At 53.1% G+C, this 26,744-nt stretch overlaps 3 protein-coding genes across 3 annotated transcripts; 2 read left to right on the top strand and 1 right to left on the bottom strand.

The window, feature by feature from the left end:
• Positions 1–1,552: 1,552 nt before the first annotated feature.
• EVX2 (even-skipped homeobox 2) lies at positions 1,553–4,597 on the bottom strand. The gene is given in 5 exon segments (XM_030952650.1): positions 1,553–1,785; positions 1,788–1,932; positions 1,934–2,206; positions 2,754–3,010; positions 4,174–4,597. Coding segments are annotated over 5 exon segments (1,332 nt in total).
• Positions 4,598–12,267: 7,670 nt separating this feature from the next.
• On the top strand, positions 12,268–15,399 carry HOXD13 (homeobox D13). Its single transcript, XM_030952510.1, has 2 exons — positions 12,268–12,986; positions 13,779–15,399. Exons 1-2 carry the CDS (start codon positions 12,290–12,292, stop codon positions 14,027–14,029), a joined length of 948 nt encoding a protein of 315 aa, XP_030808370.1. The 5' UTR covers positions 12,268–12,289; the 3' UTR covers positions 14,030–15,399.
• A 4,016-nt stretch (positions 15,400–19,415) lies between these two features.
• Positions 19,416–21,147, top strand: HOXD12 (homeobox D12). The gene is made up of 2 exons (XM_030952517.1): positions 19,416–20,052; positions 20,392–21,147. The coding sequence occupies exons 1-2, from the start codon at positions 19,491–19,493 to the stop codon at positions 20,628–20,630; spliced, it is 801 nt and encodes a 266-aa protein (XP_030808377.1). The 5' UTR covers positions 19,416–19,490; the 3' UTR covers positions 20,631–21,147.
• Positions 21,148–26,744: the final 5,597 nt, after the last annotated feature.

Genomic DNA, 26,744 nt, shown 5'->3' with positions numbered 1-26,744 from the left:
CAGAAGCCTAGGGATGTTTCTTCTTTGCCCTTACCTACCCCCGCCCAAGGAATCTGTTCCACTGGACAAAAAACACCAACCTATGATTTATGTTCACTGAACAAAACAGCATAGCCTTTAAATTCATTTCCTGAAAGTTCATTATTAGAATATGAAAAAATCCAGTGTCTTAAAAATAGAAGTATTTCAGGACACTTAATCGAAATACATAATAGAGGGGTTTTTCTTTTTTTCTCTTTTTTTTTTTTTTTTTTTTTTGTTAGAATGCACGCGAGTGTGTGTGTGTGTATTCACAATCACACAGGGCCTAAACAAGCAATAGCAAGTTAGATGAGGGCTTCAACTCTTCAGAAAAATCTCATTATGTGAAGAGTGAAGTGGCTCTGTAGGGAGCATTATGGAAATATCTGGGTTTGATTTAATGAGGCTCTTCACATTGGTGGAATATCAACTTAACAGAGAAAAGTCTACCCGGGGTGTCCAAGTTACCAAAATGAAAATTGGCAATTGAGATGATAAGAAAGTGGCTTTCTTGTGCGAAATCACTTCAGGTAAGAGAGATAACATTAAATAACATACATTCTATGCACCAAGAACAATGTTTTATGTACCAAGTCTCTTATCTGTCTCTTCTAATGACTTCCCTTAGCGGGTTGTTAGTACTTGACAGCAGGTCTCTGTGCGGGGAACTTTTTTCCAATTCCACATTCAAAGGAGGTCCATCAGAGAACATGATTGGCAATTTTCGTCATAATCTGCACATTATTAGCATCAAAATTGACATGGCAGTAACACTGGTGGTTTTTGATGTGCCTTTCTTCAAGTTCAAGGAAGTCCCTCCAGTAGCAGTGGTTTGGTATAGCAGGTCTCAGTTACCCAGTGGTGGCTTTTCAGAGGCAAAGGCGCGATAGAGATGCGTGAGAAATAAATCCGAGAGCCGTTTTACCGAGAGAAGAAAAAGACGTCGAGAAAAAGAACTAAATCTAGAAAAGTGTCTGGAAGGTAAATGCTTCAGGACTACAGCCTACACCTAGAGAGATTCAAGTATTTCCCAGATAGCGTGGATTATGGTAGTTAGAAAGCGTGATCTTATAAAATGCCTCTCCCCATCCCGACAGTATCACACTTCCCTTCCCGTTACTGGCCCGGACGCGGCTGCCTCATTAGCTGCCGCTTGTCGTACGGAAATACTCGAGACATTTCCCATCCACTCCAATTCAAACCGAAATAATATTAACAATAATAATAATAAAAATAAAAATAAAATAAGGCCAGAAACACATTCCCTTCCGCCGGCTGCCCCTCTCTGCCCCGCGGGCCGGTTGCCTGCGCCCCGCGAAGCCCGGCAGCGAGCACCGCGGGGCCGCCTCCGCGGGGTGCGGGAGCCGCGGAGCGCCCTCCCCGCCCGTCCCGCGCCCCTCAGCGGCGGGGCGGTCAGCAATAAAAAAATAGACAGAACTTTTTGGCCGAACGCGGGGGTGCCCCCCGCCACGACCCCCCCCCCATCCCCCCGCGACTCCCTCTACAAAACACCCGGGCTGGGCCGGGGTAGTTATCTGGTGAGCGGCGCCTCCTCCCGCTGGTCCGGCGAGGCCACCGCGGCCTTGCTGAGCACGGCGGCCGAGTAGGGCAGGAAGCCGCTCTCGGAGCGCTGCCCCGCCGCCGTGCACGGGAACTCGGCGGCCGCGCCGCCCCGCGAGCCCAGCGCCGAGGCCGCCGCCGCCGCCGCCGCCGCCGTCTGGCTGCTGTGGCAGCTGAGGCAGGAGCAGGGCGCCGAGCCCCCGGGGGCCCCGAGCCCGCCGCCGCCGCTGCCGCCGCCGCCGCCGCCGCCGCTGCCGAGGCGGCCGCGCTGCTGTTGAGGCCGGCGGCTGCCGGCGTCTGGTAGAGGCCGGGGTGTCGGAAGCTGCAGAGCAGCTCCGGGCGGGAGTAGGGGATGCGAGAGGGCGCGGAAAGTGTCCAGCGGGCGGATGGAGGTGGCGAAGGGCGCGGCGGCGGCCCCCGAGGCGGCGGCGGCGGCGGCGGCGGCCGTGACCCCGACGTGCGGGTAGTAGTGGAGCGGGACGTGGGAGTGGAAAGGGTAGGGCAGACTGCCCGTGGCCGCCGCGTGGGTCATCATGTAGGTGTAGAAGCTGGGGTCGGCCGGGTGGGGCCAGGACATGGCCAGGCGCTGCCGCTTGTCCTTCATCCGCCGGTTCTGGAACCACACCTGCGGGGATACAAGCACAGCGCGGCCTCAGCTCCGCTCCGCTCCGCGCCCCGCCGCACCCATTTCCGCGGACACCGGCGGGCACCCACCAAAACACATTGCCAAGGCTTCTAGGCGACCCCTCTCCCTCTCGGAGCAATCTCCCGTGACCTTGCCCGAGGGGAGCGGTGGTACGGCCCTCCCTCTACTTGACAGGGACCTCTCCGATCCGAATAAATGTTTCCCTTCAATTCGTCCCGTCCTCCCCACTCAGGACTCTGTCTTCACGGTACTGACGCTCATTCATTCCCCCTACGTTTATTCTCTCCCCTCTTCACTTTAGGAAACAGGCTAACGCGATAAAAACTGACGAGGAAAATAAAAACAACAGTAATGACTATAACTTTTAAAAAAGCAAATGGAAAGTGTCGGATGCAGAAAAGCAAACGAGCACGAGTGGTGCTCATAGCTGCGGGCCCCGCGAGTCCTTCAACGGCAGAGCCCAGCCGGCCGCGGCCCGGGATGCTCGGGGCAGCCGCGGCTCGGTGCGGCGCGGAACGCGGCGTACCTTGATGGTGGTTTCGGGGAGATTGAGGGCGGCGGCCAGCTCGCAGCGCCGCGGCCGCGACACGTAGTTCTCGCGGTAAAACTCCTTTTCCAGGCGGGCGATCTGCTCCCGGGTGAAGGCGGTGCGGTAGCGGCGCACCTGGTCGGCCCCCGCCGCCGAGCCGCCCAGCGCGCCGCCGCTGTGCAGGCTGCCGATACCGGCGGCGGGGGCGGCGGGGGCGGCGGCGGCGCTGGGCGTCGGGCTGCTCTCCGCGTAGCCTGCGGGGCGAGGGCACGGTGGTGAGAGCGGGAGACTCGCTGGACCCCCAATCCTCCCAGCCAGGCCGGACCGGGCCCGCTACGCCGGTGCTCAAGGCCAGCTGTCATTCTTACAAATCCCCGCTGCTAACCGAATCGATAAATTTGGATTTGGAGGTTGTTTGTTGGTTATTGTTTGGTTGGTTGGTTAGATTGGGGTTTTTTAATCCTTCGTAACTGAGTTATTTTAAGATGGGGCGGGCTTGGAGACTGCAGGGCAGCCGAGCTCAGGGGAGAGCGGGCGAGGGCGCGGGCCGTGGCTCGGGGCCCGGGCTCGGCGCTAGCCTGTTCCCCTTCCACTGCCGTTCTTTAGTTTCGTTTGAGACATACAAAATAAAAGCAGCCATAAACACCCCCCTTTTTTTTTTTCTCTAGGGTTACGTCGAGCATCCCTTCCTTTCTCTGGCACATTTGACGAAAAAGGCATGCACTGTGGCGCCCAGGAAATCCACCGTTCATCTCCCTACACCTCTCCAATAATAACCTCCACCTCCTGCAGTAGTAACCACCGCCGTCCATCACCGTGCCCCTCTAAGAACGGGGAAGGAGACGAGGCTGTTTCAAAACGCCTCTTACAAGCAGAGGAAAAGTGAACAATGCCAAATTAGCCCGAGGTGGACACAGACAGTACGTTGCATATACACAGAGAAGGGCACACACAGTCAAATGCGGGCAGTTTACTCGCATTCCCCCCTCTCTCTCTCTCTCTCTCTAATTTAATCTATGTATATACACTCATATACAGCTCAAGAGACGCCGAGAGCTCCAAGAGCATGGGGAAATACACGGGGAAAGCTTTGCCTAAATATAGGTGGGTGGATATTTGTGCCCACCTATATTCTGGATATATATCTACATAACAATGGATTTGGGCATGCACACACACACACGAAGGCACCGGCACAGGAGCTGCCAGGACAGTCTCGGCTATTGGGGTAGAGCAGTAATTGTAATAATATTTTACAGCCTGGAGCTCTGTCTTCGCAGAAGAGAGAGCGCCGATGCAGAGGCCGGCAACTTTGGCGGTGGCAGTGGGTTTCCTCTGGCTAGAAGGGTTTTCTCTGGTTTTTAAAGCCGGTTGGCAAAGCGCGGGACTTAGATGAAGATGATAAAGGAAGAGTTACCTTTGTTACTGTTTTCCTTCAGCTGGGAGGAAGTCAGGCTGGCCGGGGAGCGGAGCGCGGAGCAGCCCACCTCCACATCACTGTTCATATCTGCCTCTTGAGCAACTTCGGAATAAAGGCTGATTTTCTTCCTGCTTTCCGACGGCGGGATTTCGGAGGAGACAGTGCTTTCACTGCTCGGATGCTGGAGATTGAATAAAGTGTCTATTTCAAATTTGCCTTTGGCGGAGATGTCCCCTATAGCGCTGTGCAGGGAGGCGGCAGTCAGTCTCGGGCTGAGGCGACCACTGTGCGGAGAATTTTCAAGGGCCTCCAACATCGCATTTCCAGCTGAGTCTGACAAATTCGAGAGCCTTTTGCCAGCTGTAGGGCTGTGCAGCCCTCTCTCCATCAGGATCATCTCTTTTCTTATTCTTTCCATCATCTCAGCTTTATAAAAAATGTCAAAGTTGCAGGGCTGGTCCTGTGCTAATGATGAGCTGCAGCAGGGGCTAATTCACATTCAGCCCGGCAAGTGTCTCTAAATATTATTATCTGTTTTTGAGGGAGGTGTAAAAATTGTGGGATGCCAAAGCGAGGGAATGACTGGTCAAAATGACCCATACATCCTTTCTAGCCCGAAATGTCATTCATCAAAAAGTGGTGCTCGTCATTAAGGTACGAATGACGCTGTTCGAATAATCATTTATTGTAACAGGTTTATAAGCAAATAAATACAAGCTCCTGTCAGTGGATAATGAAGGCGGCTTCAGAGCAGACAAATATATCCAGGTGGAAAGAAAGAAAGACAAGAAGTGAGGAGTAAAGCTCCTGTCCTTAGCTTGATCAGATCCTGCTTGAATTGCTCTGGGGTTTGGCCTCTGGGGTGGAATTGACAGTCTGATTAATAAAATGAGCTGTGCAACATTTCCCCCTTCATTTAGGTGCATCATTATGCTCTGATTTTTGTTTTGTTGCCTTTTAGGTCCTAATGATGCAGCTTCTTTCTCATTTGTCCTCGGACAGAACTACATGCTAAATATTAGATAATACTTTTCTTTATTATTATTTCTGAGGCGAATTTTAGATCACAAGGCAGCGAAATGCTCAATAGGACCAGAGGATCGAGAACATCCTGCCGCTGATATCTCTTTACTTTTCCCTCCCATTTCCAGACCACTTTAGTACTTTTATTTAGGAATTTACAGTGACACCCCCACGCACCCCCTCACACGCGCGAACCTTATGGCCAGACTTTACAAGTTTGCTGCCCGGATTTAAGTGTACATACAGCAGCTACTTGGAGATTAAAATATTTGTTACAATGTAGTATATTACAACTCCATTATCTTTGTCTTCTTTGCATCCTTAAATATGATCTCATTTTTACTTTCTATAATCCTGCTTATCGACAAAGCTAGCCCGGGATTTTTCTTCCCTCTGGGAAAATACTGACTGTTTTACGGTATGATAGGGGAAGGAAATAACTGGAGAACATTAAATACGTTCGTGATTTAAAACACTCCGTGGGCATCCATTTCATTCTCCCTGCAGGTTTCACTCCAGCCCTTTGCTTCTTTCCTCCCCACCACCAATAAAACCCAAGCATTTGAAAATTTAAAAATAATCATAGAATTAAATGATGGATGGGGGGTTATTGCCTACAGGCTCCGTCCTATCAGAAACATCACCTTAACAACCTCTCGCCAAAGTTACCTGTGGCTCAGTTAGCTCATCCCTCCGCTCTTTGCCGCTGCCGCGGGGCGAAGCGTGGCCGCGCTGCTGGAGACACGGGCTGCCGCGCTCGGCAGACGTGACAGTCGGAAAGTCTCCCTTCAGTGGTAACTTTGCTAGTAATAATGACGCTGATGGCAACCATTTAAACGAAGATAAATCCTTTGTCGTTAGCATCTCTGGAGTGCGCTTCGATAGCTGCCCAACCTTTTTTCTCGCCGTGATTTTTTTTTTTCACCTACATCATCTAATGTTTAGACCCTGGGAATACGTGTTTCATCTCTCGGAGAAACACCCGAATGTTTCCTGTGATTAAACGCGGGTCTGATTTTTTTTCCTTTTTTTTTCTTTTTTTTTTTTTTTTAATGAGAGCTGCTCCTGCTAATCTTGGTCACACGCATCTCCTAAGTTCTTGTGCTCTTGCGCATGATGCATAGTTCGAAAATGGGATGCTTGTCAGTTTTTTTTTCAATAGCCTGTTAAAGTCCCCCTAAACGTTCCACCAAATATTTAAGAATCATTCTAGGCGTTGTTTGCAAAATCCAGCCTTCTATTAATGAGAGTTTTATGTCAGCCCTTTGAAATGTGAATTTAGACTGCAGCGTGGTGTTCTGCGTTTTACAGCCCCCAAACCAGACAAGAGTAAATGTCAACTTTTCCTCGCCCGCGGACGCGGCGGAGGAGCGGGCCGATGCGGAGGGGAGAGGAGCGGTGACACCTGCGGGGTCCCGGCCGGGCCGGGGCTGCGGCTCCGCGGGGCGCTCCCGGAGGGACGGAGCGTGTCCCCGGGGTGCCCCCGCAGAGCCCGGCCGGGCCCGCGCCCCGGCGGCGGCAGCGGCACCGCCCCCGCCCGCCCGGGGCTCCCGCAGCCCTCGCTTCCCCGCCGTGCCCGGCTCCGCTGCAGGCGGCGGCGCGGCCGCCGGCCCCGGCGGGGCGGAGGCGGAGCGGAAACCTGCGGCCGGGTTTATTGCTGTCGTTTGGCGCCCTCGTCTGTTTTCTTACATGCTGTAACCCGGCAAGCATCTTTCCCCCTGCTCTCTCGAAAACCGCAGCCGAGATACCACATCTCGGAGGCAATCGTATGTGTACACCACCAGAACCGGCACAGCTTTAGACTCAAAAAATGTTACTGCGCCACTAAAAAGGAGAGAACGGGTTTTATGTTATTCGGAGCGGATGAAAAAGACTATGTGAAAAGCCCCACTGTGAGAAAAATAAGTTACACTCAAGTGCGGCTATGAATGATCTTTACTAGGGTTATATTTTGCACCTTTTAAATAATACTGATTCCTTAGGTTATGTACAGAGTATCTTAAAATACAGCTAGATTCATATGCAAGGGTGATAAAATGTTATATAAGACGTTAATAATCTTCCACTAGGTAGGAGTGAGGTTACAAAACTGGTCCCTGCAATGCAGTTAATGAGTTCACCCCAGACCGTCAACCCCTAATAAACTAGTTGTCTGTTGTTTAAAATCCCAGAAAAGTAGAGGTATTTACTGCACTGATATTTATCTCTTTGCTTGTTGCTTGTGTGCATCCAGGAGAGCTTATGTTTTGGGATTGTTGTTTTGTTTATCTTGCTTTTTTTTGTTTGTTTTATTGTTATTGTTGCTTTTCTTTTGTGGTGTTCAGTTGGGGGTTTTGTTCGGTTGGGGTAGCTTTTTTCCAAAATCTTTCAGAATGTTTGTAGTTGTTCAAAACCAATAGCTAAGCCTGAAAAACCACGGACATTGAAGGGGCATTAGTGGGCAAAGAGGGAGGAAGTTACAGAGACCGCCGAGAAACTGCCGAAATATGTGAGCTTTTGTTAGACTCTGTTTACTCAGTTGTTCTTGTAAGTTTAAATAGCTGCTTAGGCCTTTGGCCAGATTTTTACCTTGAAAGTTATTGCTGGAGGCATCAAAGAATATTTCAGTACTTATTTATTAAATCTTACCCGGGGAAAAGAGGTCACATAGTTTAATTGAAGTGAAGTTTGTATTAAATGAGACAAACATCTCGGGCAACTTTTCACCGGTCGGAGCGTTCTTGGGAAGACGAGCGGGAATAAATGCTTCCCATCCCGCAGCGGGGCAGGCTGCCAGCAAGGCCCCAGGGCAGCGCGCAGGACACATCCGAGGTAGCGCAGGGACGCGGCCCGCGGGGTGGGAGAAGGCGGCGGTGCGGGGGTCGTGGGGATGCGGTGGCCGTGGGAAGTGCGTGGGCGCGGGGAGCCGGTCCCGGCGGGGCCGCCCCGAGGGACCCGCGGCGCGGGGGGCGCGCTCGGCCCGCGGCGGCACCGGCGGCAGGCACGGCGGCGACACCTGGCGGCGTCTCGGCGGCACTGGCGGCACTGCCCGGCCCTGCCGGCCCTGCCCTGCCAGCTCTGCCCTGCCCTGCCCCTCCTGCCCTGCCAGCTCTGCCAGCTCTGCCCTGCCCTGCCCCTCCTGCCCTGCCCTGCCAGCTCTGCCAGCTCTGCCCTGCTCTGCCCTGCCCTGCCCGTCCTGCCCTGCCAGCTCTGCCGGCTCTGCCCTGCCCTGCCCTGCCTTCCTGTCCTGCCAGCCCTGCCCGTCCTGTCCGACCAGCCCGGCTTCTCCTTCTGCCTGTCATGCCCGCCGGCCCTACCTGATCTTACCGCCGGCCCTTCCCTCCCTGCTCGCCGGTCCTGCCCGCAGGGGCTGCCAGCCTTTCGTCCAGCCCTGCCCGCTGGCCCTGCCCTCCCCTCCCACCAGCCGGAGGCCTCCTGGCAGGGCAGCTCCGCGCCCGCGCAGGGGCTGTCGTGGTGTCTGAGCGCGCAGCACACTCCTGTCCAGCCCCGACTGTCCCCTCTGCCTCAGGCCGCCATATCAGCACAGGGCCAGTCCCGGGGCGTGTTCAGTCTATATTGTCTGTGAAATGTCACTGGCGAATGAAGGACACGAGCTCAGCGTGTCCCCGAGTCCCGCGGGCCCTGCACACCGTCTCTCCCCGCGCTGCCCAGGCAGAAACCCACGGGACGCTGGGCGAGTGTCGCAGTTACATGGCTCTGAGTTTCACAGTGTCACAGTTCCACGGTGCCTTCTGAGGCTGCCTCTGCACACAGACGGGATTTCACTGAAACGGTAAAGCCCACGTCCGGTCACAAAGGGGCTCGGCCGGTGGTTCAGTTTATGCTGCAGCTGCGGCTGGCTGCAGAGCTGGTCCAAGGTCAGGGTCCCGAGGTCCCCGCGTTGCTTCAGAGTGGCCGGGGCAGGCAGAGAGCGGCCAGAACCAGCCCGTGACCCCAGAGCTCAAGTTCAACGCCCGCAGTGTTCAGCCGCCCGTGGCCGCTGCACCGAGACCATGCGGGCAGCCCCGAGAAAACTTTCTCCGTCTCGAAACGGATTATTTAAGGTTGAAGTAAATAAAGAAGTGAGAGGCTATGGGCATTGATCTGGAGGGGAAAATAGTTAAATAATTCTCTACGTGTTGCTGTTCAATCTATTCGTTATCATAACTGGCTATTTTTTAAAGGCATGGGGGAAAATGAAAGTTCTTCTGTTATGTTTAGCTATTAAAAGTTCATACAAATTAAAAGGTAACAACGGAACGCAGTGAAAATGGCATAAAGTTTGGGAGACATATAAATCGAGTGGTTTTGTTTGTGTTCTCTGTTTGTCCTGGATGAGAATTTTTTTCTTATACCGGACACTAACATAAGAAGCAACTTCCCATCGACAAAATTACCATCGGCAAATTCTGGCGATGGGACGAGATAAAAAATCGGGGGGGTTCCTGTAAGAGATGGATACTAGACAGATACTAAAAGCCTGTACTAAAAGTTTGAGTGGAATCCTAGCTGTATTAAATCATGGTAAATGCACTTGTCTAAATGAGATGATTTCAGGATTGTAAAAAAAAAAAAAAAAAAACAACAAAACAAACCCACAAGTTTTTCTTCTGGGGAAGCAAAAGCACGACTGCAGCGTTGCTTTCTAGCTCATGAATTCTGCGGATTCCCATGCAATTTGTCAATGGAAAATGCGACGCGACTCCTCGGGGCGCTGGCCACTCGTGGAAGCGCTGCCCAGAGAGGCCAAGGACGGCCTGGCAGGGACAGGGACCCGGCCAGCGCGGCAGGTCCTCCTGCCCCGCCCGACACGGCTGAGCCCCGATGGGAGCTGCTCTCCCTGGGCAAAGAAAGCTCGGGGCTGCTCGGGGCCTCCGCCCGGCCCTCCGGCCCGGGGGTGCGGGACCCATCCTGCTACTTGTAAACTGGGTGGGTGCTCTCCGAGAACCGACCTTTGCTCATGAGATCATTTATTCCTGTGTATAATATCCTGCCGTGCAAGGCGATGCTGTTTTCTACACCCTTCACAAAGCAGCTCATTATAGAATTGAAGTTGTTGGTCAGGAACCCGCCCAAAGAGGTTTTTGGTACACCGAGGGGCTCTTTCTGGAGCAGAGGTCTCGACAGGGCTGAAGACCTCTATGGGAGCCGCTGCGGCTGCACTGTGGTTTCCTTTGATGCAATCGACCTCAAAAAGCTCTGAAATCCTGCTCTTTAGATGTTCCTTTCTTTCGCGGTCTTATTTAAAGGTGCTGACACGAGAGAAATTTTTACTGCACTTATTGATAGGGGATACACAACAGAACGTGGGAATACACATAGAAAGATGTCCGGAAAAATAAAGTCCTTCGTTTCTCTGGGCTTCTTTTTATAGCAGCGTTTTCGGTAGAAAGTTGCTTGCAGCGACATAAAAGAGTGAGAAAGTTGTTCTTCGACAAAACTTCCTTCTAATTACGGAGCGTTTAATGTCCTGAGAGTAAATACTGATTCGGCTTTTAACTGAGAGAAACATGTAATCACGCCTGGCTCTCTCCTCAGCTGATTACGAAAGATTAATTGCAAATACGCGGTCAGAGCTAATGATCATGAACTCGTCTATGACATTCAGCTGTTCCGTAATTATGGGCACCCGTTTGTCATTCCAAACCCGCTTCCAGGTACCGCCGGCGATTATTAGACCGGCTACAAAGTCGGGCTGCGTGACGGGCGCTGCTGCGGGACCTGCGGCTGTCCCGCACAGCCCAGCGTCCGGGGAGCCCCGCCACCACCTGCCCGGGCTGCTCGGCAAGGGCACCCCCAGAGCCCCGCGATGGTGCTGGCACAGAGTTTCACCTCCATGGCGGCTGCCTCTCCTCTCATGCGCCTGAGCCTCCGCAGGGACAGTAAACACAGCCCCAGCCCTATGGTTTTCGGTGGCGCGGAGCTTCCCTGTCCTTCCCCGCCAAGCTGACACTTTTCTCAGCAACTTCTTGCCCTTCGCGCCCAAGAGAGAGCAAAGTGTGCAATACACAACTGCGGAGCGGCTGGACTCGGTCCAGAGAGGTAGGGATTGGAGTTGTGGTTGAGGCTGTGGTTGGGGCTGGAGCTGGAGCTGGGAGTCGTCTTCGGAGCTTTCTCCATTTCCAGTACTTCGCGCTCCTGCATTTCCATCCCGACTCGGTGTGAGAGTCGAGGGAGACGACAGAAGGATTTGCCACCGTCTTGGGAAGTGACCACGAGAACAGCCGTCAGCGTAAGAAAACTGTGCGTTTTAACTAGGCTGCCTTACCACGACATGAACTGACACTGCACGGGATAAAAAGCCACATCTAATGAGTGCCAGGTTCACCATCTTGCGCTGCGCACAGCCCCAGTGCATTTTCCCAGCCCGTAGCGATATCGGGGGGGGGTTGGGGGCGGTAAAGGGGGCGTAAAAGGAAGGTTCTCCCAGGGACCGACAGCTCAGTGAAGCCAGGGGACCCCTTTTCCCATAGAACAAAGCCCATTTACTCCATATATCGCCGGGAAGAAGGGAGGTGGGGAGGATGGAATACAAAGATCGTGTTGGGGTTTCCCCTCTCTTGCAGAGGCAACAATGAACTGGAGAAGGTCTCGCTGTGGATCCGGTGAGACCCCTGTCCGTGGCTGTAAAAAGGCCCCTGCCGGCGGCCTCAAAAGGTCCAGTGGTACTCGGCTGGCCTTTTTGAAGCCGCGAGCAGGAGGAAGGGGGAGATGAAGCAACGGGGGCCTAGGCTAGTCAGGAGGGGCATCACCGCTGCTCGCCCGCCCAATCTCCCCCCGCTCCAGCGCCGGGGCCGTGGCGGGGCGGGAGCGCGGCGGCGGGGCGGGGGTGGGAGTGGAGGGTGGGGGTGCCGTCGGTGCCGACCGGGGGGCTGCGAGGCGAAAGGGGCAGTGCGGGCAGCGGGAGGGTCACATGTTCCGACGGCAGCCTATGAGCAGCCCCCCGGGCTGAGGCAAACTAATCTGGGGCCGGCCGCCCCCGCCCCGGTCCCCCCTCCCAACCTGGACTTCGTTTTTATAAACGTACCGCCAGGATCCAACCTGTTGGAGGCAAATAACCATTCGCATCATGCCCGGCCGGGGACCGACGCCGCCGCCGCCGCCGCCCGCGATGTGCAAGGCCATGAGCAAAGCAGCGAGCTGGGAGATGGACGGACTGCGCGGCGACAGCAGCGGCGGCAGCGGCGGCGGCGGAGCCCCCGGGCAGTGCCGTAACTTTCTCTCCTCGCCTGTTTTCGGGGCGGCGCACACGGGCCGAGCGGCCGCCGCCGCCGCTGCCGCCGCCGCCGCCTCGGGTTTTGCCTACGCCGGCGGAGGGGAGCGCTCGGGGGCGGCGGCGAGGCCCGACCCCCCGACCAAGGACTGCCCGGGCTCCACCACGCCGGCCGCCGCCCCCGCGCTGGGCTATGGGTATCACTTTGGCAATGGATACTATAGCTGCAGGATGTCCCACGGGGTCGGGATACAGCAAAACGCCCTGAAGTCTCCCCCCCACGCCTCCATTGGCGGCTTTCCCGTGGAAAAGTACATGGACGTCTCCAGCTTGACCAGCACGAGTGTCCCCGCCAATGAAGTCTCCTCCAGGGCAAAGGAAGTGTCCTTCTACCAGGGCTATACAACCCCCTACCAGCACGTTCCTGGGTACATAGACATGGTCTCAACGTTTGGCTCTGGGGAACCGAGACACGAAACATACATATCAATGGAGGGCTATCAGTCTTGGACTCTGGCTAATGGCTGGAATAGTCAGGTTTACTGTGCCAAAGATCAGACACAGAGCTCGCACTTCTGGAAATCGTCCTTTCCAGGTACGAGAGGGGGAGAAATGGTCTGAGCAGAGCACCCCCGCGCCTCCTCCGCCTTCCCGTCCCCTCCCCCGCCCCCGGGCTGCAGGGGCGGCCTGCCGAGCTGGACACGCCGCACAGACACGCATAGAGCAGGGTGGGGGCGGTGGATACTCACTTTTTCTCGCTCCCTCCTCAGCCGTCTACCCCCGAGAGAATCCTCACCCTCCGCTTTCCATACCCGCGGGACTGACCCCAGAACCTCCCCGCCACCAGGGCCAGGGCACCCGACCCCCGGGCCGTGAGCGCCGGGGCGGCCCCGGGCTCCTTCTCCCGCTGCTTCCCTCGGTGGCCGGGTTTAGAGTCGCGTTTGAAGTTTGCAGGACGGTGGCTCGAAAGCTTGCTCTCCTCTGCCTTTCCGGCTGGCGACTGATCCGGCGGCCCCAGAGCACTTAAAGACCGCGAGCAGTGAGGGCGCAGAGGCACAAACCACATGCAAACAAACCCGGGGAACTCTCAGCAAAGCGATTTCTGTGTGTGCGCTGCCAGCAGCGAGCCGCTCTCAGCCCCCCAGCCAATGCCCCGCCGCCCTGCGTGCTCGGTTAGCGATGCATGCCTGAAAAGTGATGACAGTCCATCAAAGTTTTGGTGGGGCTTTACTAGAGTGCAAATAATGTGGCAGTGTAAATAATAATAAACTGTAAACAACCCTGCATTATTTATTTGGCCATGGGAACCAGTGCCCAACAAGTATCGGTTAAGCTTTAAAAGCCTGTAATAAAATTCTGATTTTTCACATAATGTCTTTTTCAATAGGGGACGTTGCACTAAACCAGCCCGATATGTGCGTCTACCGGCGTGGGAGGAAGAAGCGAGTGCCGTACACAAAACTGCAGCTTAAAGAACTCGAGAATGAATATGCCATTAACAAGTTCATTAACAAGGACAAGAGGCGAAGGATATCCGCAGCCACAAACCTGTCTGAGAGACAAGTTACCATTTGGTTTCAGAACAGGAGGGTGAAGGATAAGAAAATAGTCTCCAAACTGAAAGACAACGTATCCTGATACATTAATTGCGGACAGTGATGAAAATATAAACTCAATTTACCACCAGCTAAAGACTTTAGAAAAGACTTGAAAATATATTTAATTTTTTTGTCCTTCCAGGGGTGGCGAAATTTCGGGAATTGTTTTCCGTGAAAGTCAGCTTTTTTCTCTCAGTGTAAGGGAGTGTTGACAAGTCTTGAATTGAATTATAGTCTCTTCTTTTTGAAAATAATAATAATATTAATATTAATTATATTTTCTGTTCTTCCCTCTAGGCCAGTATAAACGAATTTAAATATGTTGAACGGTAAAAGCTATAATTTTTTTGTAATGCTTAAGTCTTTGGGGGGTACTCTGTGATTTTTTTTTTTTTTTTTTTTATTTTTTTTATTTCCTCTGAGCAACAGCCAGTGCCAGAAAGTGTCAGTTTTGATTTGGTATCGTAAACTTCAAAACACACCGAGTGAAAAAAAAAATCAATCGGAAATACAAGAAAGCCGGAATACAGACCCGTGGCAGCACCCGGCTTCTGCCAAACTTGCCTGGTCCACTGGGACCCGGAGAGAATTGAGTGGAGGGTTCCTGGCTGCAGCAGAATTTTGAATTACTTTGTCGAGGAAGGGAGAACCTCTCCGAGCAGTTGTGGGGCGCAGAATCGCAGGCGCGTCCCACCGCGCTCCCCGCTCCTGCAGGTTTGGGGTTGAGCTTGGGTTTGTGCGTTTTGTCCGCCGCAGTTTCGTTTTCAGTGCAAGGAGTCCGCGCTGCCCGGCTGCAAAAGGAGCCCCGGCCGGAAAAGGGAATCTCTCGTGTCCCGGGCAGGGCTGCGAGGCTGAGTGCTCCGCGGAGGCGCAGATCGCGGTGCCCCGGGGCAGCGCTTTGGGCAGGACGGCTTGGGCAGCTCGGCCTGCAGCCAGAGGAGAGGCTGCCCCTGCAGAGGTGTGTATCGACCTGCACAGACCTGGCGGGGAATGTCCCCTCTGCCCCGTTTGTCTGGACCAGCTCAAGATTCTTCTACTTCCTCACGCCCAAAAACTCCTTGATGGACAAGCGCAGGTCACTGCTAGGGTTTTAATTTACAAAACTAAACGGGTGTTTATGACAGAAGCAATAAATAAGGAAATCCAAAAGATGCCATAATTTATATGGGCCGAAAGGCTAAGATTTTGTCAATTTTTTTATTATTTTAAACCTAGTGTGCATGTTATGATATACACAGGGTGATCAGACACGCTAATCAACAACTAGGAGAGAGAAGGGGTGTCCTCTCTGTTAATGTGCCTCATCTAATTATTAAAATGTGTTCCAAACTAGTATTATTTATTATAATATACTATTGCTCTAAACATTTTGATTACCCTTGTATGTGGTAAGACATACGATAAACCTATTTCTCCATAAACGATTTTTTAAAAATTTGTCTTAAAGTCAGCTTTTACTTTGTGTTGGAAATACAATCTGAATTTCCAAACTGTTAACGATGTTGCAAATCTTTTCCTGAACCATCTTTAATAAAACGATTTCTTTTCGCTGTATATAAAGAGAGAGAAAGAAATTCGCCTTCTTTTGCCGCAGGGGGTTTCACGGGCTCCGGGTTTGCCTGGAATTCTCAGGGACACAGGATGCCGTTCCTGGCAAATGAGAGGTAGATAGACGGGTATTAAAGGATGAGGAAGAGCATCCGAGGGTGCCTTGTCGGCAGGGAAGGGTTTTAGTGAGAAAGAAATGCTGCCGGTGAGAAGCACAGGGCATGGGAAGCAGGCGAAGGGCTGTGTGTCCCCTGTCCCTCCGAGCCCCGCTCCGCCTGCCCTCGGCAGCCCCTTTGTTCTCCCTTTCCAAAACGTCCCGGCACTTGCCGCTTCCCCGGGCCAGCCCGGAGGGATGCTCTCCGTTTTCTCCGCAGCCGCCTGGCTCCATCGGGAGGTTATCTTCCGCCTCCTCCGCCCTCTTCCTTCCCCTTTCTACTCCGCTCGCACGTTCGTGGCGTTTGTTTTCCCTGAAAGGACGAAAAAAGTCAATTTCTGAGCAGTTCCGATTTTATCGCAAAGCGCATTTTTGTTGAATTCTAGTGTGAAAGGACACTTGTGCTGTTCTTCATTTACGTGCCTGGAACAGCCCGCTCTGCTGATGCAACCTTCTTTTCTCCGAATGTTTTAAATTCTTGTCTTCTCCCCCTTGGCACCCCCACTCACCCACACATACTGCCATTAATTCTTCCGAGTTTTCCTCCCACCGAGTCTCCCTGCAGACGGCCGGCCGGGCACTGCCAGACCTGTTTTGTTTCCCGGCCGCGGAGCCATCGCGGGCTGCTCTCTTCCTCCTTCCAGGCTTAACCTTTGGCTTTGCCGGGCTCCGCGCTTTCAGAAGGCGCAGTTTGCCGAGCCAAAGCCGCCTTCCTCGGGCAGAATGAAACCCGAACTCTCTGGCAAATCGGTACCAGATGGAGAGAAGTCGCCTTTTAGTTTCCTAAGAAGGTGCAGAATCATTAAGAAGCCAGCAGCTACAGGCAGGAGGAAGATGAGGCGCATATCTGCCCCCCTACCTACCGGCTGAAATTAAAAGGGTTTTCTAAGCCTGGAGCTGGGGCATTGGTGAGCCTTGTTCAAAACCTCCTCGGCCACAGCTTGGGCTCTTCAGGACATCAGCTGCACGTGGGCCGGGGCCGGGCTGCAGCCGCGCAGCCCCAGCCGCCCATGTTCAGAGAAGAGGATATGAAGGTTCCTCTGAAATGCAGCGCACGTTATTGCAGATAATTAACATGTACCTCGACAAAGCGAATTGCGAATGCACAGTGGCGCAGTGATGCATTGCTCGGCTCCTGTCAGGCAGCGCTGTTTCCCAGCCATGTCTGAGGCAATCCTGCCATCTCCTGGACAACCCCTGGCATAGGCAGGGGAAGCCTTCCCCTCACTCCGGGCGCCGCGTTTCCGAGTGATAAATGAGCGAGGGAGGCTGCTCGGTCACACGCAGAGCACCCTTCGTCGGTAAACGGGAAGACTTTGCCAGTGAAATTATAGTGTGTGGTCAGCTCTGATGTCCAGGCCTATCCGGACGCCTGGTTAAAAACCAGGGAAAAAAAAGAGCGGAAAAGAGGAAAGGAGCGTGTGAAAGCAGGCCTCCGGGTCGCCCTGTTCCTCCGTGGTGATATTTCCTGTACAGACGCAGGCGGGGGGACACCCGAGGCATTAACACGCCGCCCCCAAACCAGCAGCCGGCTGTGGCTGGAAAAAGCAGTACAAGCCCATACGAGGCTCTCCTTCCACTCCACCCCGCTCCCCTCGGCTCCGAGGCCAGCTGCCTCTGGAACATGATGTTTCTCTAAATGTTTTTCCATGTAGATTTAAACACTTTCCGTGAATGTGAGCTTCTCCGGCTATTTCAGGTTTTTATTATGTTATCTTTTTTTTTTTTTTTTTTTTTTTATTAATTAGCAATTACAAATGAGTTGAATATTAATTGAAAGCTCTGTTTTCTCTAACCCCATAAAAGTTAGTTTGAAGTGTCACCTTTCTTTCCGGTAACTGGGAACTCACATCCATTCCTTGTGTTTATTGCAGACAAAAATATAGCCTTTGAACTGAATGTTCCTTTCCTCTTCCAAGAACCGAAAATCGGCTCTTTCGTAAAATACGATCATGAAAAAAAATATTTCCCATCTTCTTAGGGAGCACAAAGTTAGAATACAAGTCAGCTAATAAGAGGGAGATTCAATTGGTAGACATAATTCAAACAATAAAAATTAAAGGCAGTGGTCAGCAATATCCTCCAGCGGTGCTTGTGTGGTCCTGTGTGGTCTAGGAGAGAGCAATCATTTAAAGATTTTTTTCCAGGCAATGAAATTACTGCAGAATTTCCCTCAATTTCCCATTAAACAGAAAGATGAATTTGATTAGGACAATGTCAAGAAGGGCAGCGTCTCTGATCTCGCCTTAGAAATAAAACCAAGATTAAAACTGTGATTAAGAGGATAATAACAGGGAAAATTAACCTGACATGCTAACTAGGTTCAAGTTTTTAAGCGAGGCAATGAAAGTGGCAAAGTCCGGGCATTACGGCTTCGCTTGACGCCGGACTCGCACACACCGGGGAGATCTTGGAAGAGAGGCCGGGGACAGAAACGCCCGCTCCTGGTGGCGGATCGGCCTCCAGAGTGTCCCGCGGATTTGTGGGTGGCGGGGCTGGGAGCGGCCGGGAGCGCGGAGCCCATGGGTACCCCGCTCCTTCCCCGGCCCCCCAGCTCGCTGCCAGGCTTCGGGCGCAGCTCACGGGGCCTTGCCTGTTCTCTGCCTCCCTAACCGCACGGTCTGGGAAAGGACACGAGCAATGTCCTGTGAGGATGCTCTCAGATATGATTTTAATAACTCTGGGGCTGTGGTGAAAGGAGTGAGATAATGGAATAAATGGACTCTTGTTTGATCAATCAAAAATATCAAAATATGTGTAACTCCCGAAAATAATACAGTAATAAAACAAATTTTATTTGTGAGGGATGATTTTCTTCTCATGAGAGAAAAGCTCCTCACACACAACCTGAGAGATGAGGCTGACTCTCCCCTCCCTCTGTCCGCTGCTGCATTCATACCCTCTCTGCTGAAGAGCAGACCCTGGCATTTTCTTTCTTGAAGTCTTCCGATTTTATTTATTTGTTTATTTATTTATTTAATCTCAGAGGGTTGCCCAAGTAATTCCGTGTTGTTGCTGTTGTTATTGTCTGTTTGTTGATGTTTGTTTGATTGTATTTCAAAGAAAAAACAAATTCCGAGTTTTAGAAGCGTTGTTTGCCTAGAAGCGCTTCCAAGTGAAGATGAAAGGCAAAAGGGGTAAAAAGGGCAGACGTGCGGACCTGAGAGAATGCTGGTCATTAGTGTGCCAGAACGACGATCTCGGTAATATCCCATCGATTAACACTTTATTTGCACGCATATGCAGATGCATATCATGCGGTTAGGGGCAGAAGTACACACGTATGCCCTAAAGATCCGCATCTCACAGACATCGCAAGTTATTTCCAGCCCTCGGTGCTCACTCTTACCGTGGGTATCAGGGTTCTGGCCCAGAGGGTGCTGCCAGCCGGTGAGCACGGCCAGCCGGGGGGCACGGCCGGCACGGGCTGCGCCGGGGCTGCCCTGTCCTCTCGGCAAATGTTTGTTTTCCGCTCATCCCTCTGGCGCCGCAGCTCTGCCAACCAACCCCGGCCACTTTCATAGAAGCAGAGACCGTGGTTTCCCCTCCCCCTTGCGAGCTCGATATTTTCATATTTCAAGTGTTATCATAAGACTTTTTAAAAGTGGGGGTGAAGAGAAAGGAAAAAAAAAAGGGTGGGGAGGGGGGGACTCTGTGGCTCGGTCGCTGGAGGCGGTGCTGAAATTACCGGCTTTGAAGAACCTGTCTGCAAAGTTTCGTCCAATCGTTTCAGGCTTTCCGCTTATTCCCTGTTGTAACTAAATACCGCTGTAAGAACAGCTGAAGTCCTTTGTTGGAAATGTGCGATCGCAGTCTCTACAGATCTGGCTACGTTGGTTCTCTCTTGAATTTGCAATCGCCAGATTCCTTTTATTTTCCTAATTTGCGGGCTAATGGCAGTCAATTGGCGGCTCTGCCCACCATTTCCTACCCCCGGAGCTCGATCCCCTGGACTTGCTCAAGTTCGTGCGCAGCCCAGCCGCAGAGCCACGCGTTCGGCGGCGCGGCGCAGCCTTACCTCCCCGGCTCCGTTCCAATCAACATCAGCTCCAACGGCAACAAGGAGTGCCTGGAAGACAACAATAAATACTACGCCCACGATACGAGCTCCAAACAAGAGGAGAGATGCAGGCAGAGGCAATCTTTTGCAAATGACCCAACTGTTACTCACACAGCCAACTTAAAGCCCGTAAAGTATGACCACTCGAGCCTGCAGAGAAGTCTGCATGGCTCGGCTACTCTTTTTGAAGTGAATTCCTGCAATTCAAGCTTAAAGGAGGACATCAAGAATCCCGTCAACTTGAACCTGACAGTTCAGCCCGCAGCAGTCCAGTCATGCCTCAGACCTTCAGTGCAGGATGGTATGCCTTAAATATCTCGCTTTAGTTAGAAGCGACCTAGCTATACGTTCTTTTTAAGAGATGCCTGTAATTACTCTGTAAACCTCCATGTAACTCTTTCGGAGCAAAAATCGCTTAATCTGACTCGAAGGTTAGATACAAATTGTGCTGTCAGATGTGCTTTGCCCAGTTTTCCGACCTAGTTTAGCTCTGATATCTTGCGGGTTTGGAGTTTTTTCTTCTTTTTTGGTTGGTTTGGGGTTCTTTTGGTTTTGGTGGCTTTTTTTTTTTTTTTCCTTCATATTCCTATCTTTTCATACCCAGACTTAATCCACTAAATTATCGACGTGTTTGTTGTAGGTTTGCCTTGGTGCCCCACCCAGGGGAGATCAAGAAAGAAACGGAAACCATACACAAAACAACAAATTGCTGAATTGGAAAACGAGTTTCTCCTCAATGAGTTTATTAACCGACAGAAGAGGAAAGAACTATCAAACAGACTGAATTTAAGCGATCAGCAAGTTAAAATTTGGTTTCAGAACCGGAGGATGAAAAAGAAAAGAGTAGTTATGCGAGAGCAGGCTCTTTCTATGTACTAGAGCAGAGTCCACCCGTTCCTGCATGAACTTGTGCCCGGAGTGTTCACCCCTAGAGTAGAGCGTACGCGCCAGTGAATCGCGGGGAGTGTGTCTTTTTACCATTTAAACCAAATTCTCGAAACGCGTAGGATCCCTCCTAAATAGGCAGCGCTGAGTTCTTAACCAAGATGAAGAAGACGAGCCGGACCAGCACGGAAACATGTATTATCAGCTTTTTACCTTTCTTTCTCCATTTATATAGATTTTGTCTTGCATCCCACCCTCTCTTTCCCCGGAGAACAAGCGGTGCTAAACTAAGATCGATTTCTTTTATCTGTATGTAAACACCATTTTGCAGCAAAATAAAGGAATAACGCCTAGTAAAGACGTCAGCTCTGTGAGTCCCGGCCGCTCCCTTCATCTGCTGCCCTGCACGCCGGGGCGAGCCTGCGGCGCCGGCTTGTTTTGTGGTTTGGAGTAACCTGCTCGAGCAGCGATGGGGAAAGTGGTTAGCAAATAAACCTTTTTCTTTAGTCTTTTTTTTTTTTTTTTCTCCCTTTTCCACCCTCCCCCCGCCAGCCCCCGGAGCCGCAGATCCGACCGCAGCCCGGCGGAGCGCGCACGTGACAGCCGCGCAGGGCCGCGCGTAACCTGAGCGCGCAACCGGCCCGGCCGCTCCGCTCCGCCGCCCGCGGCCCGCCCCGACGGCACAGCGCGGCCGGGAGGGCCCTCTGTGCCCGCCGCCCCGGGCGCGGCCGAGGGTTCCTGTCCCGGGAGAAAGCGCCCCTCTGCCCCCCGCCGTGTGCCAGCGCCTCCCGGGCAGCGCGGGGTCCCGCGGCGGCGCGGGGGCCGCGGAGTCGGGCGCGGTGCCTCCCCCGGGGCCGGGCCGGGCCCTGCCCTTGCGGCGCTCCTGACTTTGGCCTTGTCCAAGCGCTGCCCCGACAGAAGCACGGCGGGCGGTGCCCGGACAGAGGCCCAGGCTCAGAGCGGCTCAGGGGAGGCTGGGGCCCACGTCTCACCCCGAGGTGCTGCAGGCATAGGAACAAAGCGGAGGTTTTGGTGGGACTGATTGTTTCACCAGCCAGCCCCCATGGCCGTTTCTGCATAGATTTGTATGAGGGAAAAGTGAGAGAACGGGTTCGGGGTTTTGCCCAGATATAGTCCTCAGAGGATAACCCAACCAGAGGGGCTGGTAGCGGTGTCTAAGCCGTTTGATCACTGTTTTGGGACGAGAATGAGATCGATTTTTCCCGCATCTTGATGGGAGGCTTTCACTGCCGAGAGCCGCCGGTCTCTGCAACACCCGAGCAGTCAGACTGGCCAGAGCCCCAAGGCCTGAGGAAAATATGCATTGCCCTTAGTCTGATACCTCAGAATATGAATTCTAAAAGAAAGATCCCACGGATTTTTAGGTCCGTACTAAAATGCCTTTTGGCTGCAGTTTCAACCTAAGTCTTCGTTTCTTAACGAAGAGCGTTTCCACGGCTCCCAACAGTAACAATAATTAGGCTGGCAGAGGCTGCCTTCTTTTCTGGCATGTGAAATAGGCTCAGATATGGTTGGCTGTGGCATATACAAAAAGCCTAAACAACAGCAAGGAACGGCACAGAGCTGCTACCTTCCTACACAGGGCGATAGCCTTCCCAAAGGCAATAAACTAATTTATTTCATAAAGAATCATATTTGAACATTCCTCCTACTCACTCCTGTGCGTGCTCAGGAGGGCACGGTAGTCCAGATGAATTTGGAGCTAAATCCCGGATTCCTAGGCGGGCAGAGACGCAGCCATTTTCCCGAAAGCTTTCCAGGGAGCCCCAAAGGTAACGCTTGGGTGGTGTTTCGGGGGGAGAAGGAAAACCAGCCCAAAGCATTTGTCGCCACTCTTACCGCCCGCAGTGCCCAATGCAGACAAAACCCTACCTCGCTCATGGCTGCCAGTGGGAAAGCGGGGACGAAGCCTCGCCGGGTGACAGCTCCCCGGGGGCAAGGGATGCACACCCAGCCATCCACAGCCACAGGAACCACTCCTGGGTCCCTCCAAATCTTCGATACGTTCAGCCTCTGTGCTGGGAGTTGACGCATTGCGGACAATGATGGTCTCTTCATCCAGTGGCATTCCCTAATTAAAAAAGCTAGAAGCAACCCCAATGATGCAAGCCAGGAGAAGAGCAAAAACCAGATAAAGTCCCTTTTCTTACCCTCTCCTGGAATACTACTCAGACGGCTACAGTCCATGAGAAATTGACCCATTGCTGTTCTTCCCCATCCTAGTCCTGCCCAGTACAACCCGTCCCTTTATTGCATGGGTGATATGAAATCCGAAGAGGAACCTTGGATGAAAATACGTGAAAGGCAATATATTATTTATTAAACGCATCTGATCCACGATGATGGCTTATTGTGAAGCTCCTAGTCTAAATCGCCTACGGAAAGAGAAAAGGCAGAGGAGGTAGGATCTAAATAGCTGTTTGTTGAGAAAGTCTGTGTATAATGTGTCTCTGTGTGTGCTTGTGTATCCATAGATGCACTCCTTTCAGCGGTGCCCGTTGTGTGTAACCGCGTGTGCACACTCAGACGTGCGTGTTTGTGGGCTCATACTGCGCACAGACCCATCGGCGGTAGAAAATGGTGCACAATTTCACTGGTGCCCACACTCCAGGGTTCATCCCCTCCTCGGCAGCAGTGGGGGAGGACAGCGGTTCGGTGTGGGGAGGCACACACGCGTGGCAGAGCCGCAGCCGCGGGCGAGCCCTGCCTGTGCGGCTCTGGCTGCGCACACCCACCCACCCGCCCGGGCTGTCCCCTGGGCACACGTGTGCACAAGCGTGTGCGACACGCCGGCTGGGCGCGCAGGAGATGCGCCCGGGTGAGGGGGATGTACTCCACGCCCTTCCACTGGATTACTTCGGGTGTCTCATCAGGTGCCCCCTGTACTGGCTTTGCGGGTGTGTGCGGGGCGGGATGGAGCGGCGGGCACCCGCTTGCTGCGCCCACGTCCGCGCCCCTCCGCAGCACGCAGACGACGGTTCATCCCTTTATTTACTCAAACATAAACATCTTTGCATTTCCACCGCAGCCTAAACGTGATAAAGCCCTTCGAGGAGGCTCTCCATCCCTCCTCTTTTGATAAGGCTGCAAACGCAACTTGGTTTGTTGGGAATGGCTCTGGATGCCTTTGTGCTTCCTAAAAGAGCATAAATAATTAAAGTTTGGCAGAGAGGAAAAGCTTTCTTGCAGAACTGTAGTGGCAATAAATGAAATGACTCAGAATCTCTTCTCCAGTCGGTTTTTACGAGAGCTGCCAGACAGTGTCTGTTCACGTTCTCCAGATACTAGGGGCGCCATAACAAAGTTAAGGTCAAGTTAGTGTCTTATCTTGGGTGGCACAAAAATACCGCATCTTCTCCAGCCGGACCGGGTATATTTTTAAGCCCAAACGTTACGCAAGTCGCCTTAATTTCCACGGAGAGCATTTGGAAATGTCTCTTGGACCTGAATACTTGGTGATTCCAGGCAACGATTGCAGATGTTTCAAGACGCCTAACGGTAAAGTATTCGCCTGATTGTGTACATGATGTGCATTTATGTTTCTATGCTATTTAATCTGCGTAAGGGAAAAGAAAAAAAAGGGGGGGAAGTGTGTGTGGATGTTATTGTGATGTTCAGAGCTGGGCTGGTACCGACTCCGGGGTGAAAACGCTCTGGCAGGCGAGGACCCCCAGCTCTGCCTTATTCCAGCGGGGTCTCTGCCGTGATATTGGTCTCACATTTCTCAAATTAGATCGTTTCTTAAAGGACTGCTTCCTAAAAGAGCTTTGTACTAACAAATCGTCGCCATGTCTTTGAACTTGAATTAGTTGAAACCGGTTGGCTCCTGCGCCAAAATTTAACTGATGCTAGGCTTGTTGCACCGAAAAGAAGGTGAAAGATTCTGGCTAAGGAGCAATTAGTTGTTTGAACGGTAAAGAAAATGAAGCTCCATAGGTTTCCAGAACCATCTCTCTTGACGAGATGGGCGATCAGAAACCTTGGGGGGGGCACAACCCGAACGGAGTCCTGCCCTGCTTTGCTGCAAGGTTCAGGGTAATTAGTGACACAGGAGCCATTTTAACTGCGCAGACATCATTTTTGGGAGGCTGTTTTTTTCTGTTGCAGCAGAACGGAGAGGGCTCGGAAGCCGATTAAGGGAGGGAGTGGTGGTTCTGTGCTTTGATTTCTAGTGATAACTTACAACTTGCAAGAGTCTATCTGCTGGGAGCAATATGTGGCGTTTGAGGTGTTTTGCGAGTGAGACACCAAAGCAAAAAAAACCAAAAAACCCAAAAAACCCCCAAAAGCCCCAGAAAAACCAGAAAACAACTGTACAAAGAAAAGAGAAAAGGAAAGAAAGAGGCGGCGGTGGGGGGATGTTAAGAATGAGCTCCATAATATCTGCCTAGCTTTGGTCTTTGTATTTTTAGAAAGGGCTAGCTGGGCTGCGGCATGGAAGCCCTTGGGTAGCCCTGGACGGCTCTGGGGAGCCCGGGGATGCAGGAGGGGCAGTGCCGGTGGCGGTGGCGGCGGCGGGGCGGAGGGCAGGCTGCGGGGCACAGCCCGGGCTGCGGGGCTCCCGCCCCCGGAGCCTCTCCGCATGGCGTAGCCGAGGGCGAGCAGGAGGCTCCTGGAGCAGCGGAGCCGAGTCCTCGGCGGGCACGGCCGCCTCGAGGAGCCGGGGAGCCCACGGGCCTCGTCCCCGCTTGCCCGGAGCTCTGTGGGGCCGGCTCCCCACCTGCCGGGCTCTCCGCCGGCTGTGGGAGCAGGAGGTGCCTTTGCGGAGGTGACACGGAGGTGACACGGGCCCTGCCGCCTACCGGAGCCTCCGCCCGGGCATTGCTGGGGTGTCCGGAGGCGGCCGTGCTCGGCCTGGGGAGCTCGCCCAGATATCGGGGTTATTTGGGGAGCGCCATGCGATGGAGCTGACCTGGCTATGCGGTACAGTGGCGGAAAAAACCCATTCCCATGGAGAGCTGGCAAATGTTTCTGGAATGAGGAACTGGTCGAGTATAGGGCGATTGCTGGCGCGTATTCGCTATTCTCCTCTGTTTTCAACCTTTGCGGCCCTGTTTGTGCTTGTCTGTATAAAATAATATTTTAAGGAAAAAAGAAAAATTGGCAAAAATGAGCCCTCGAAGACAGGGCGGGAGCGGGGCTGGCGGCTGCTGTGCGTGCCGCCAGCTCCCAAGTCTTGCTTTTCCCTTCCAATGAAAATGAACATTTTGGTGGGAGTTGGAGGCAGGAGAACAGAGGTCACTTTGTCTGCTGCTCTGCTTCCCAAGGAAACCGTGCTTGGTGGACTTCTTTTCCTGCCATAGCCCTCTGCTTTACATAGAGCCCGAAAGTATCTCCCTTTCGTAAATGCGGCTGCTGAGAGATGTTCTGTTTGCGTATTTCTCATTTCAGTTTGGCGCCCTGACACAAGTGCGCAGTGTTTGGGCTTATAAGCGAGGGAAAACGAGGTGTTCGAAACTCAGGCTTTGAATTTCGTGACCGGTTTTGATGCCAACTGTGGATTGCAGGAGCCGGGCGGGCAGATCCGGTCGTACACTCGAATGTGTGAATGGGACTTGGCTTTCCTGAGTGAACCACCACCCACCCGCTCATCATCTGCTTGAGCGGCGGCCGGAGAGTATCGCTCCCTCTAAGGAGGCAGCGATCACGTTTCCGAGCCGGGGGTGCCGGTCCGTGAGCCCCCAAGGCTCGCTCCGGGGGCTGCCTTCCCCGGTGGTGGCAGAGCTCCCCCCTGGCTGCCCGGGAGGCCGGGCGGAGATGCGGGCGGGGGGCTCCGCGCCGGGCTCGGGCGGTGGGCAGGCGCCTGCCCGGGCGGCGCGGCCCCAGGTGATCCGCACCACCTACGTGTGTCTCGCATCGCCTGCTGAAAGGATGAGACTTAAAACCGGCTATATTTGTACAAACGGCGCGCTCGCCTCCCCGTGCTGGGAGGGCTCTTTGGAGAGATCTTAGGAGCCTTTCCGAGGGGCTGATATAGATATAAGGACATTTCTACATCGCGTCACGTGACATAATTACCACTAGAATCAATCAAGATGAATTGCACGTCAGCACACGGTGGGGATTTTTTCTTAGTTGATCCTGTCC

This window comes from Camarhynchus parvulus, chromosome 7 (genome assembly GCF_901933205.1).
Source record: "Camarhynchus parvulus chromosome 7, STF_HiC, whole genome shotgun sequence".
Lineage (NCBI taxonomy): Eukaryota > Metazoa > Chordata > Aves > Passeriformes > Thraupidae > Camarhynchus > Camarhynchus parvulus.
The sequence above is the reverse complement of the archived record's forward strand: the minus strand, read 5'-3'. Positions and strand labels throughout refer to the sequence as shown.

Bases quoted from the DNA above. Each gene is read 5' to 3' on its own strand.
- HOXD13 (XM_030952510.1), top strand. From the start codon at position 12,290: ATGTGCAAGGCCATGAGCAAAGCAGCGAGCTGGGAGATGGACGGACTG. The intron at 12,987-13,778 runs GTACGAGAGGGG...CTTTTTCAATAG, and splicing joins CTGGAAATCGTCCTTTCCAG to GGGACGTTGCACTAAACCAG.
- HOXD12 (XM_030952517.1), top strand. From the start codon at position 19,491: ATGTGCGATCGCAGTCTCTACAGATCTGGCTACGTTGGTTCTCTCTTG. The intron at 20,053-20,391 runs GTATGCCTTAAA...TGTTTGTTGTAG, and splicing joins CAGACCTTCAGTGCAGGATG to GTTTGCCTTGGTGCCCCACC.